The sequence below is a fragment of the Jatropha curcas genome, chromosome 6 (assembly GCF_041381405.1).
Source record: "Jatropha curcas cultivar XTBG-Jc1 chromosome 6, XTBG_Jcur_1.0, whole genome shotgun sequence".
NCBI lineage: Eukaryota > Viridiplantae > Streptophyta > Magnoliopsida > Malpighiales > Euphorbiaceae > Jatropha > Jatropha curcas.
In genome coordinates, this window is record NC_143156.1 from 384,348 (window position 1) to 397,646 (window position 13,299).

At 32.9% G+C, this 13,299-nt stretch overlaps 2 protein-coding genes across 4 annotated transcripts; one reads left to right on the forward strand and one right to left on the reverse strand.

Annotated features, from left to right (window-relative positions):
* Positions 1-1,608: 1,608 nt before the first annotated feature.
* LOC105628676 (SWAP (Suppressor-of-White-APricot)/surp domain-containing protein / D111/G-patch domain-containing protein) lies at positions 1,609-6,013 on the reverse strand. 3 transcript variants are annotated; one of them, XM_012210139.4, is made up of 9 exons: positions 5,854-6,013; positions 4,599-5,058; positions 3,712-3,838; positions 3,480-3,586; positions 3,104-3,262; positions 2,621-2,755; positions 2,346-2,525; positions 1,918-2,096; positions 1,609-1,788 (listed from the first exon to the last, which is right to left on the reverse strand). In XM_012210139.4, the coding sequence occupies exons 2-9, from the start codon at positions 5,014-5,016 to the stop codon at positions 1,762-1,764; spliced, it is 1,332 nt and encodes a 443-aa protein (XP_012065529.1). In that variant the 5' UTR covers positions 5,017-5,058; positions 5,854-6,013; the 3' UTR covers positions 1,609-1,761. The 3 variants fall into 3 exon arrangements, with proteins under 3 accessions (XP_012065529.1, XP_012065525.1, XP_012065528.1); XM_012210135.4 differs by having other exon boundaries at positions 2,346-2,537; XM_012210138.4 differs by having other exon boundaries at positions 2,346-2,537; positions 4,599-5,045; positions 5,854-6,008.
* Positions 6,014-6,606: 593 nt separating this feature from the next.
* Positions 6,607-9,953, forward strand: AGL26 (tRNA (cytidine(34)-2'-O)-methyltransferase). Its single transcript, XM_012210140.4, has 7 exons — positions 6,607-6,831; positions 6,929-7,029; positions 8,394-8,462; positions 8,630-8,688; positions 9,037-9,097; positions 9,184-9,237; positions 9,670-9,953. The coding sequence occupies exons 1-7, from the start codon at positions 6,666-6,668 to the stop codon at positions 9,946-9,948; spliced, it is 789 nt and encodes a 262-aa protein (XP_012065530.1). The 5' UTR covers positions 6,607-6,665; the 3' UTR covers positions 9,949-9,953.
* The last annotated feature ends 3,346 nt before the right edge of the window (positions 9,954-13,299 follow it).

Consider the following 13,299-nt stretch of genomic DNA (forward strand, 5'->3'; position numbering starts at 1 on the left):
TATGACTTGTTTGGTAGGCAAAGTTCATCTATGACATAATGGACAACTGTAAAATGTGGATAACCCAACATTTTTTACTAACAAAAAATATTTTTTATAAGACAAAAATATATTTTATAACAAAAAAAAAAAAAATAAAAAATATCTGCCTTGTGTTACCTTATCTCCTAACAAAGCCCTTGATTGGTGTGGTTACATAGTTTGTCTTCATCTTTATTCACATTTGATTTGCTGTAATCCAAAGATTTATTGGTTTACATAACCATGCCCTAAAAGCATTTTTATATTTAAATAATTTAACTATTATAATCTCCAATCAGATGTTTTGAATTAAAGTCCTATCGACTATATAATTATAAACGGATATAGTATATTAATATTATTTTGGATATTTCCAAAAATCACCATGACATATTCTTACGCCATTTTCAAAGACAATAAACCTAATTGTGGATAGAGTGGAATTTTTGGACAATATGATTCTGTTTTCAAAAGCTACCTTACCCCATGAATTGAATTCATATCTATGAATTGACCATTTGAAAAGTCCCACAAAAAATGTACAACAAGGAGAAAAAATAGACTAATTACATGTCGGCCGATGGACAACAATTTAATTAATACTATACTTTTTCTAGATTTGGAAAATTATTTCTCTCGTGTGACTATTGCCTGCTTCTTGCAACTTTCATTTATATATTTTAGATGAAAATTAAAATGCATGTCCTGTTAGATTTTCTTTTGTTTACATTTCCTATATGCCAAATCTTGTTCTTCCAATCTAGATGCTCTATGTTGTATATTTTAGATCATATGCACGACTTCACCTATGAATCGAATCAATAAGAATATAAATTTTTATTGAAATAAGGATATTTTTACCTGTACACTAAAAAAAAAATGAAAATATGAAGGTTTTTTTTTTTTAACTTTTTTAATATACATGTCCCAATGATCGGGTTGGAATCATTCTAAGGAAAACTATTTTAAATTACGAACTCGTGATCTTGCAGTTAAAGTTGGCATGGAGAAATATGTAAAGATTTATTTGTGTACTGTGAACCTGAAAGAACCTGAGAACAAGGCAGCAGTATCTTAAAGGAATCTGATTCTGTAATGAGAGTGAGGGGAAGACAAGAAAATTCTGAAGCCTCAAAGGTCTAATAAGGTTGTAGCTGTTAATGTTCTGTTTGTGTGGAGGGAAACAGAGACACGTGAAGCTGAATTTAGCTTTACATTTTATGTTTCAGAATATCAGATTTATTCTTTCTTACTAAGTGCCAATTTATGATTTCCTTTAGCATCTGAAAACATTGGAAATTATAGAAAGGTACAAATGCTGAAAACATTTGAAATTATAGAAAGGTGGAATTTGTACCGGATGTGTCTATCAGCAAAAATATGCCGATAAGGATGCCAAGTAGTTTGATTAATCTTCTGATTTACACGAGAAGTGAAAGGTCTTGAATTCAACTTCTTTGACCACAGTTGTTTTCACAAAATTAAAAATATGCTGATAAGGGTTAAGGGTTAAAATCAGAGAGGAATTACATAATCAGAATTGACATACTAGCTACTAAGGGGTAATGATGAACTCCATAAGATGAATTGTAAAATGGAAACAAACGAATAATTTGTCATTGAACACCAATTCATAAGAGGTACAATTTAATATTCCAAGTCCAGCACAATAAGCAGTTCAAACCCTTGTTATTTTCCCAAAAACCGGTTTAAAAACAAATAGCTAGCATGAGAACTTCTTCAGTAGTATGCTTTTCGAGGGTTGTTCTGTAAAGAAGAAACCATAGACCATTTATTAGATAATGCATTTAAAAGAGATGATATTAATATTAATTGACAATAGAGGGTGATGTAAATAGTTGACAAAATGAAAATGAACAAGAAAAATAGAGATACCAGAGGATTTGGTCTGTAACGGTAACCAAGCATCATCCGCTTCTTGTACTGCTCATAAATATCATCCTCAGGAGTCACCTCCCCAGGATGATGAGCACCAACACCCAAGTTATTCATCTTTACATTACCAGCCATAATGGGATCTGCGATGCCGCCTTTGCCACTCCCCAGACCCTCACCTGAGCCAAATATCCATATTTAGACATCTGTTTCTCACATGATAAAGCACTAGGAAAATGTAACACTTCCACACAAGGACAAGTCCAAGTCCAAGAAGCTTTCAGAAAATCACACATGATGTAACTATAGGATTCCTGCCCTATTCAAGCTGAAAAGTTCTATTACTAATATTACAAGTGAAAACACAAGGACCTCAGACACAAATCAGATATAACTTGAATGTGAAGAGAGAGAGATAGAGAGAGGACCTTCTTTCCAACCCATTTTTGATAACAGTCTATGCCCGACGTTATCAGCCTGAATTTTTGACCTCTCTGCAGCCTCTTTAGCAGCTTTTCGTGCAGCTGCATCATTACAGGTAGCCAAGAATTTCTCAAGCTCTTCCTGTGGAATGTAGTCACCCATGTGATGACCTCTTTTTGAAGAACCTGTAACGCCAACTACACCATAGAGATGAGTCCATTTTAGAAAAATGTCATACAGAGACCAGAATTTCCTGCTCACAAAATAAATCATCTTAAACCTTGAAGAGAAGGAGGAGGGGGCATCTCATCCTTTGACTGTTTAGGCTGTCTCCTTCTCTCCTCTTGAGCAGCCTTCTTCATGTAGAACTCCATCATTGCTATGGGATCTGTACCTTCTGGAGCACTAGATTCACCTGCAGCATACAAAATAAATGCAACACTCAACAATTGGATAAAGATAGACGTATTAAATAATTAATATTCATCCCAACATGAGATTGACATCAACAAGTAAATAATAACACTATCAATGCAAGGTTATCACACAGGTTAAAAACCTTCAAGGACTCTGATTTAATGCAATGTACACGAGCAAAATCAGTTCAATTTCATTCAAGGACAAACTCAGCATGTTTGTACAGAATATGGAACATTTCTGTTGAGAAGGAACAGAAATAACGGTTGATTTTGTCCGAGGAAAAAAAAAATTAAAAGAAACTCGTATAAACCCATAAACCAAGGATGTTGCTACATGCTATTACCAGCTCTTCCTGCTGATTCTGTTTGTACTGAAACCATTGAATCCCCCTGCTCATCAGTGGCTTCATAAAGAGCTGAAGCAGGAATTTGGTAATTTGGTTGCTGCTGATGAGACCTGTGAGAACCACTTGTGCTTTTAGAGGCCGAAGTACTTGTAGTACCTATACAAAAAATGCGTTTAGCATTCAAATTTCACTCTTAAGGATCAATGAAATTGTAAGGAGAAAACTTTGAACAAAGCAAGTCAAACCCAGACTTCCAAAATGAAAACAAACCAACCAACTTTAATATTCTACCCACAAGGAAAAGAAACCACATTTCTTTTGCTTTACATGGGGAGAATAATGAAAACTACAAGGACAGTGATCAAGCACAAACCACTAGTAGAGATTTCAGGATCCCTAGCTTGTGAAAGAGCTCTCTCCTCTTCAGCAACGCGAAACTCATAGTATTTGTAGTCTGAGCATGTCTTGTCAAATAGAAATCTGCAGGTGATACAACACAATAAATAAAATAAGTTTACTGGGCACAGATTGAAGGTGGGAAAAACATAGGCTACAAGCTTTGAAAGAATTAATGCACAAGAAAATTGACGTTATACAAGACATACTTAAAAGGTGTGTCACCAGGATTCTTTTGGCGCGTGACATGCTCAAATTGCCTTCCATTTTTGGCAACAAAACTTGCAAGTTTGTCAGCAACTTTCTTCACTGTAGGATCACTCGGGGACAGTGGTGCTGCACATCACTTATAAAACTGATTAATACCGAGAGCATGAACAATGGAATTCAAATTACTCTTGTAGCAGGCGTGCCACACATGCCAAATCTTTCATTGAACATCTCTTTCCACCAATGTTCGTTGGTATTTAAGGTATAAGCTGCATTCATCAGACAAGAAACATTCAAGAATGTGCTGTCCTTTTCATTTGCCCGTTCAAGCTCAGAGTAGACATACTCAGATGATTGTTTGATCACACTTACCCAATGAAGGGGACAATATTAATTCTTTTAAAATTTTAAAAAGTTGGTTTTGTCAGAGATGCACACATTTAAAGGATGTGGACAACAGAATAAGATAAGATAGTTATTAAGAAGAAAAAGTTTGGATGCTTCAGACAAAGGAATATGAAGGCAAAAGGCATTTGATTTAGTATAGTCATTTATTTCACAGACGAGGACAAGAAAGAAAATAATTAAAAAAATCATGAATAGACACCATGAGTGCCAGCAAAACAATAATTCAGGACACAGCGCATGCATTTATGGCCTAAAATTTGCTATAAACAAGTATAAACCTAACTACATGTGGATGAAATCATAACTAAAGTCACACTGGACCCAATAGTGCACAGAGGACAACAAAATTGGAAGTATCTTCACCTATTATCCTGTAATTCAAAAAGTCAAAAGATCAAAAGGTACATACAAACTTCTGTTGCAACCCTACCACAGGATATAAAAAAAAAAAAAGGATATGTATATAAGCAGTAATTACCAACATCCACTTGTCTTGATTGTTCAGAAGAATCCAAATGATTCAACTTCTGCCTTTTTCCAGATGCATCACCAGAAACATTCCCAGCATCTACTTCATCTTCATCCTCCTCATCTTCACCCAACTTAACCGCAGGAGCCACAATCTTTGACTTCTGTTTCAAGCTGAAAGCAAGTTTTCCACCTGAAGAAGGCTGTGGGGTCTTGCTTGCGCTATTAGCCTTAAATTGCATACTTATTTTACCAGTGGAAGTTTTAGGGACCAAAGTCCCTGAAACTATCGTTTTGGGTTTAGATTCCTTCTCTACAGCACCTTTATCCTTCTCCTGGTCCTTATCCTTCTCTTGCTGAAGTTGTTTGAACCTCTCCATGAATGAACCATCATTAACAAAAAGACTAGAAGCAGCTTTTTTATCCATTGCCAAGAAGCCAAATATGCTTAGGCTGTCTACAGGAAGCCACTGTTTGACAAATAAGCTTTCAAGCTATTTAGACGTAAGTCTTAATCTTTAGCCTTTAGGCTATGAGCTTACACATCTACTAATACTGCAATGATCATAAAATCCATAGAACACAAAGAAACATATTTAAAGAAAGAGAGCAACTATTCTGCAAATAACAGACCACAAACATAATCTTATTGCCACCAAACACCCAATACCTAAACTCAGAATAGCAACACCTTCTCCAGCATAAGAAAGACAAAATTCCCTTTTGAGCTATTTATACCTCCAAAGTCCCATATCTCCAAACCCATTTATGTTAAAGACACTAAACAAAAATTCAATTCAAAAACAGAGAAACATTGAAAACATTGACTTGAGGTATTAAAGCAAACATAAAGAAGAGTAACAAATACACCTCTAGAACCCCTCTCCACTGCAAGCAAACATCCCAGAATCTATTTTTACAATCATTCCTGCATTTCCTTTTCAACAGGAAAAGAAATATAAGGAATCATCAAATTCTCTCCGCTCAAATCGGGCTCTCAAAGGCGAAAAAGCCTTGTGGAATCCTCACATAGCACAATTTATAAAAAAGTTCCTAACCCTAGCTAAATTTCTATTCCTCTCTTTTCCTTGGTTACACAACTTCAATCAATTCCTCTACCAAGTTAAAAATAGATCCAATTCAAATCCAAATCGCACCTAACAAGAATTCATCAAAATAAAAACCTAAACAAAAACCAATTTCGACAGAAACAAAAAAGCAAAAACCACAAATCCCACAAAATCAAAAATTCCAATAGAAAGTACCTGATATTCGTGATTTTTAATTGTTGATCGTGATAAATATTGGAACGATTACGTATTAAACGGAGAGATTGAGCTAATCTCCGACCTCTATCTTTTTCCCGTCTCCGTTAAGGGCAGAGAGAGAGCGCGTGAGGACTTTGTGCAGAGGTTGCTTTGTTTATATCTCTTGTGAAATTTGCAGTTATACCTTTTTTGTTTCTGAAAATATAAACTTGGCCCCACATTCAACTTTTTTATTCAAATATTATGGACATAAGAGAACAATTATGTATTATTTATTTAGAAAAATTTAAAAAAGAAATTTTTACAAAGTAAATCATTTTTTGGTAACAATTATTCCATTCAAAACCCACTTTAACAATAATATTTCCTTTTTATTTTAATTAAAAATTTTAAACTCATACGAATTATCTAACTTAAAAAAGTAAAGGATTAAACATTAAAGTTCAATCGATATCGGTCGTTATAATTAAATTAACGATTAAATTAATAAGATAAATTGATACTTAATAAAATTATATTAAATAAATTTTAAAAATAAATCGGATAATTCTTATTATCATTTTGATTTTACTGGTTAAATTAACTATCCAAATCAAGTTTTAAAATAATGTTTTCCCATCCTTTCGGGGGAAAAAAAATCATAATAATAATATACTTGCGAAAAATAGCAAGGACTAAAATGCAACAAAACAATGAAACGATAATCAATTCTTCAATTATAGATATCTAAAGGAGCACTTGTCAATAAAGCTTATCGCGTCAATAGAAGGAAGAAGCTTACCCAGCACCAACACAAGAAGGGATTCTGAATGGAAACTACGAGCTTTAAAACCCTAAACGCCATAACCTCTTTATCCTTCCATTTCCGTTCAAGAGCTCTTCTGTTGCGTCCCCTTTATTTGGCCCAATTCAAGAAGAGACATTTTTGCTCTTCTCTTTCTATCTCCCAACGCTTCTCCGCACTTTGTTCTGTGTGTAATACTCAATTCTTTTAACCTGAATATGTATGTATATAAATGCATTAGTTTGATGTTTTTGTGGGGTTTTTATTAGTTTTATGTTGTGGATGTAGCTGAAAGAGGAAATGGGAATTCGTTGCCACATGGAATTGGTGAAGCTGTTAGTGAAGTCTCAAGAAATAAGCTTCTTCAAGTGGTATTAGTGTCTCCTCAGGTACTATGCGCTCTTTAGGCTTGAAATGGTTCAAATTTTGTGTTTCAGTTGCAAATTCAGTATTGATGGTGGGAGCTGCATATTGATTTTGCAGCTTGACCTGGTCTTTTTATTGTTCAAGTTGGTCTTTTGAAACTGGGATTTTTTTTTTTATGTGAAATCTTCTCTATTATAATCGGTTGGCAATGAATTTATGTTAAGCTTAATAAAATGCTTTTACTTGTTAGTGGCATATTTTTTACCTGTTTCAAAATTTAAATAGGCCAATGGAGCAGTTATTCCAACAATTGTCAATGCTCTCAACTCAACCTTTTCCAAAGCAGCAATCCATATCAATTACTGTGTATAAGAATTGTAGATAATAGTTATAGGCAATCTGCCTAATTAATGAAGAAAATACCCAAAAAAAAATCTTGAACCATTAATGTTCTGCAATTAGTGGATTTAAAACATGAATTCTGAGAGCCAATGACACTCTCCCAGGAGGCATACATCTTAAGCATATGAAGTATTCGAATTTTCAGGTTGAAGTAGTTTATTTGAGAGAACTGGCATGGATGTTAAACCATTAACCATGCATCATAGAATCATACAATGCCTTCCTGTTCCTTCACATGCCTGCTTGGGTTTTTTTTGGAAGTCAATAAAATTGTGCAGTTGGAGATAGAGTACAAAACCGGACAAGTCAATGTTCCCATTGCTTCCTGTGTTCAATGCAACTACAGCATATAAGATATTCTGAACGTACCTTTAGCTAGTTCCTGTAATACGTGCTTGAATGTCTATCTTTTGCAAGAATGGTAGGGGAAAAAAAAAAAGAAACAAACCAAGCAGAATGCTTAAGTTTCTATAAGTAACTTCTGTTCAAGTCAGTGATTAGTCTAAAATAAATTGCTAGCCAGTGTGAGTTAGTTTTAATTCTTCTTGCTCCGCAATGTAGAAATGGTTGTTTGAATCAAATTCCAGAATGTAGTTTGCTATTCGTTTCTTCATGTATGAACCAGTCATGCTAGTCAGTAGGAAGTGGTTATTAAAAGTTACTTGCAGTGGTTGGTAGTTCCTGTACAGTTAGAGTCTACATGTATTTATACTTGCTAACTACTAGTGGTGTCCGTGCTGAAAAGTAGAGAAATAGTCCTTTTTAAGTTTAATCATTTATTGGATATATGAAATGAGTTGCACAATATTGACACTTTTTTAACTTCTCCCTTGTTATTTTTTCGATTGATCATATGCAAAGCAGTATTTTTGTATCCTCAAATCTTATGTCAATAACAATGTGCTTTTGATGTTTTCTTTGGGCTTGCAGACAGCCTCAGTATGTCAAGCCTTGTTCTGAGAAAGATTTCTTTGGTCCTTGGCAGATTCCAGGAAACACAGGTTGCATTGCCAGAACATGTGCGGCTTCAGCTGTTGGACTACACTTAGTTGGGGTGGATATTGCAAACTTCCACTTCAGTTCTTTATTTTTCTGTCTGATTTATTTAGCTATAAGTTTGTACAAACAGAAAAATAAATAAGCTCTTCCACTATCTGTGAACCCCATCATGATAACTCTTCATAACTTTTTCCATTTGATTTGCATCTTTTCCTTTTTCAGCCCTTAGGATTCCAAGTTGATGACACAAAATTGAAGCGTGCTGGGCTGGATTACTGGCCGTATCCTTGCATATATTCTGTATGTTGTATGCAGCATTTTCTATGAGAATTCCTTTGTGAATTTTTGTTCCAATATTTGCTGACATGTATTTGGGTTTTCGAGAAACTGTAGCTCAATATGGCAATCAAATTGCCCTTTATTTTGTTCAGTAATATGTTTGATCCGATGCATGCTTACCTTCCATGATTTTCAGAAACTCAGCATATCAAATTTTCAATCTAAAGACTCGAACTTGCCATCTCTCCTCTTAGCCATTCTATTGTTTGATTTTCTAATATTCAGTTCTCATTATCATAGTAACTATATGGCTTTAGTTGCCTGTCTCAAAAATTAACTCTCGGTCTTAGATACGTTGTTGTGAAAGTTCATGACTCTTGGGCTGAGTTTCGAGACTACTTCAGGCAGCAGGTTTTTCCTGAACTATTGTAGTTTTTGCCTTTTTGAAAATCCAATTATCTTTCTTTGACTTGATGTATCTTTTATCATTGATGCAGGAAGGTGATAAGCGTTTACTAGCATTTACCAAGAGGGGAAAAGCCACTCATTCAGTATGTTTACCATCCTTTTAATCTATGCGGTGTTTGAGATTTCATCCTGCCTAAATTTTATATATGTTGCTAATATTTAATGAATCTCGTTAGTATCACAATCTGTGACTAGTCCAGCAAACATCTCCTGCAATAGAAATACAATTTCATAGGACTCTTCCCATTTTTTTCCACTCATCTGCATAGTATATTATGAAAAGGAGAGTCTGAGAAAACTGAAGTTAGAAAATTTCATTGAAATCCATTTATTCTAACTTCTAAGTGAACAAAACCTAGACAGTAGACTATAAAATGATTGCTCAAATCAACATCATATTCTTGGCTTTAAAACAGCCATCTTCGATCTTAATCAAGTTTATATTTTTTTACTAACCAATGTCATGCTATGGTTCTCCTTCATCTATAAGATCATAGAAACGTTGAAATTTGCAGGAGTTCTCTTATAGGAAAGGTGATTATCTCTTATTCGGCTCAGAAACACGCGGCCTACCACCTGAAGCTTTGCTGGACTGTGAAAATGAATCGATTGGTGGGGGTACCATTCGGATTCCGATGGTTGAAACCTATGTTAGATGTCTGAATCTCTCTGTGAGTGTTGGCATTGCTTTGTATGAAGCTTCAAGACAGTTGAACTATGAGCAGCTTAAATTTCCTTCAGAAACTTGTATAGATAATGAGAAATCATTTATTACTGAAGATATTTTTGCTTGACAAAAGTTGCATTTTTTTTATCATGCTATCATTTTCAATCTTCTACCATACACATTATTTATCATGTATTGATGTAATACAAGTAATTAATTAATAATTAATTAATTATGGTGAGGCAATATTATCCAAGCAAGCAACCACCGACATATTAACAGTTTAATTATTTATTTTATACTATTTTATAAAATCCAAAATCTCATGGAATTGTCTGCTTTAAATAATAAAGAGGTCTAACAGTGGTTGATCATATCACATGACAAGCTTTGAATGATGTTGTAATCAAGACAATACATCCCCATGTTCTCTCTCAGTAGTTAGTTTGCCCATTCAACGGTTTAGATTCATGCCATGTGTCTCATTACCATCCTTTAACTCATCTACTGCTAAACCAACCCAAGATTATTATTATTATTATTATTATTATTATTATTATTATTGTTTGGGAGGATCAAAAACAGGATAACTTTTTTTATTAGCTCGTCAAATCGGTGAAAACAACTCTCTTTTGTCCCATTTTATGTTGTAAAATTAAAGGATCAATCGAAGTATTTTATTTGTGAAAATCGAATGGAAATGTTCATTAAACTTTTCTTGAACTTAAATGATTAATAAGGTAGTCCACTAAAAAGATTAATGATGATCATAATAAATATTAAATCACATAAAATTAAATTTCTATTATAGGGTAGAGTAGATGTTATTAGTCATATGCTGTAATCATAGTTAAACACAAGGAATGATTTCTAACTAATTAGTGCTAAATATTTTATTAATGGAGTGTTTTTTTAGTAAAATACTATAAAAAAAAGTTTTAAGATTTAAACTCCTAATCTCTTAAAGTTTGGTTCTTTCTTACCTGAAGCAAACAGAAAGGATTGAGAGTTTAACTGGGGAAAAAAAAAATTAATGCCATTTCATTTTTTTTTTTTTCTTTCGAACCAAACGGAATTGACAACTTTAGAGGGAAAATGAAAGTGACTAGCTTCAACTACCATGTGTGCTTACAGATGTATTATGGTCCTTATGCGATATATACTGTTTTTTCAGTTTTAGACGTTACAGAGAAAGTGGAATTTTATGTGTTTGTATATCTTCACTTTTTGCTTTTATCACATGACACTCATGCAAGTTGTTTATTTGTAGGTCATACAGTCCCATATTCTTAAGGGATACCCTTTTAATTATTCTCTAACTTATCCAAATATTGATAATAAAGAAAAAAAAATATTGCTGATAAAAAAAAAAATACTAATCTTTATTTTACATAAGAAATTATTTTAAATATTGTTCTGTGAAACTCTTTAAAACCTTCTACATTTCCAAAAAGATAAGGCTCCATAAATTGTAGAAGTCATTGCAACGAGAAAGTTCACCAAATCTAACTAGACATGGCCTGTCTGTCTCCAGCTATTGTCAAGTACAGTGATAATCTGTTGGCCAAGACTTCTAAACAAGATTAAGTTTCTTGGAATTAACCTATAAATTTCATTCTAATTATGCTTATTTTGATTATAATTAGCAGTAATTATGCAGTTTTTAGAGTAAGAATTAAAGAAGAAGTCTTCCTTTTCAATTCATATAATTACAACCTACAAGGGAAGTGTCTTGTTAATCCTTGATTTCTATTTTAATACTCAGATTATGAAATTTGGCAGCGCCAACACCAACAAGAACAAATTTTTCGTTCCTTTTTTTTTTTTTATGGTATAGCTCAATCATTCTTGATTGATAAGAAATAAAAAATCTTGTCGTTACCAACTAGACTAACCAATAAGAATACATTAAAACTTTGATAATTGATGAAACTCAAATAATAATGATTAGTATAATGTATAAAGAGATTATTAAGATATTAGATTTGTCGGACAAAATTCATTGTTTTGGTAGCCGATAGCTTTTAACTATTTGAATAGCTTTTTATAGAACGCTAAAAGCTATATGTTATATGTTTTAACTTTTTATAAGACGTAGCCTTAATCTCTAAAAACTAGTTTAAACATTATCTTACCGAACACTATAAAAAATTAGCATTTAGTCAAAAGATTAAAAGCCACTTAAAAAGCTGCCGAACACAACCATCGAAGATTCAGGTAGAGAGGAAAGGAAAATTTGAAGAGGTGAGAAAATTTTCTGATATTGAAGAGCAACATTTAGCTGGCCAGATCTAACCACCTATAATTCACTTGCAATGTGTGTGTATATATATATATAAAATTAGTGTCAACAATGGCCACTAATTTAGTGAATTTGGTAATTTTGAAGATGTTGATGTAGGACACATGTATATGTTCCCTACTAAATAATCTCATTTATGCATACTTCTTCATCTTGTCTCCCTCTATATGGTCCCCTCACTTCCTTTCCCTTCCCCTTTCCTTTTCTCTTCCTTTTTTTTTTTTTTCATAAATTCTCATTTTTCTATATTTATTCCTCATACCATAATCCTCAACTCTAACTTATTTGAAATTAAAGTTTAACTACGTTTAATTAAATACATGCATCAACATAGATAGACATATAATTATATTTTTCGGTTGTATATTATACAGCGAATTAAAAGACATACATAATATTGAGAATGCTCGTTGAATCAGCAATTCAATCAGAGATCTCAGATCGAATCAATATAATCTTAACATTAATGGCATAATATTTTTTCTTCCAAAATAATTAAATAGATTCTTTTATGTTTGAAATGAACAATGGAAGGCACCCAAATGGTAGACATGGGCCTACCAACCATATGCCATGAACATTAGTTTTTGGTGGTGGGGTTGAAATTAAAATGTATTATTTCACTATGGGTTGGAAGAATTATCAAAATGGAGACATTTATGAACCTCTTTGGATACAAATAAGAAATTCCATTAATTAAATAGTTAAATAATAGTCTTGGAATAAATAATTATGCATGGATATCATATCAATTTCAAAATTTTGGGGAAAAAAACTTTGAGAAAGAGGAAAAATTTTGAATTCTAAAAATCTTTTGGGAAAATTCCAAGTGATTTTTGGAATAAAGAATGTGGATTAATTATCTATACTAGTAAGAAAATTTGAATAAAAAATTCTTAATTATTATTTACAATGATGGCTAATTATATATCTTCAAGAAAGTAAATAATTAGCTAGATACTGATTTAAATTAAAGAATAATTAGGTTGAAGAAAAAGAAAAATTCACTAATCAAAATCATTAGAGCTAAATGAGAGTAGTGATTATGTTTTTTGATTCTTGTTTTATTTGCTTTAGTCTTCACCATGAGTGAAACTTGGAAAAGAGGAACTTTTCAATAATTAAGACTGAGATTTTAATTTTTGAAATCATGATAGGATTGTAACACCCTTTCCG

Coding starts and splice junctions, on each gene's coding strand:
- LOC105628676 (XM_012210135.4), bottom strand. CDS start 5,016: ATGGATAAAAAAGCTGCTTCTAGTCTTTTTGTTAATGATGGTTCATTC. Junction 3,839..4,598: donor ATCAAGACAAGTGGATGTTG/GTAATTACTGCT, acceptor AGTGATGTGCAG/CACCACTGTCCCCGAGTGAT. Junction 2,538..2,620: donor CCCTCCTCCTTCTCTTCAAG/GTTTAAGATGAT, acceptor TCTATGGTGTAG/TTGGCGTTACAGGTTCTTCA.
- AGL26 (XM_012210140.4), top strand. CDS start 6,666: ATGGAAACTACGAGCTTTAAAACCCTAAACGCCATAACCTCTTTATCC. Junction 8,463..8,629: donor TTGGACTACACTTAGTTGGG/GTGGATATTGCA, acceptor TTCCTTTTTCAG/CCCTTAGGATTCCAAGTTGA. Junction 9,098..9,183: donor GAGACTACTTCAGGCAGCAG/GTTTTTCCTGAA, acceptor TCATTGATGCAG/GAAGGTGATAAGCGTTTACT.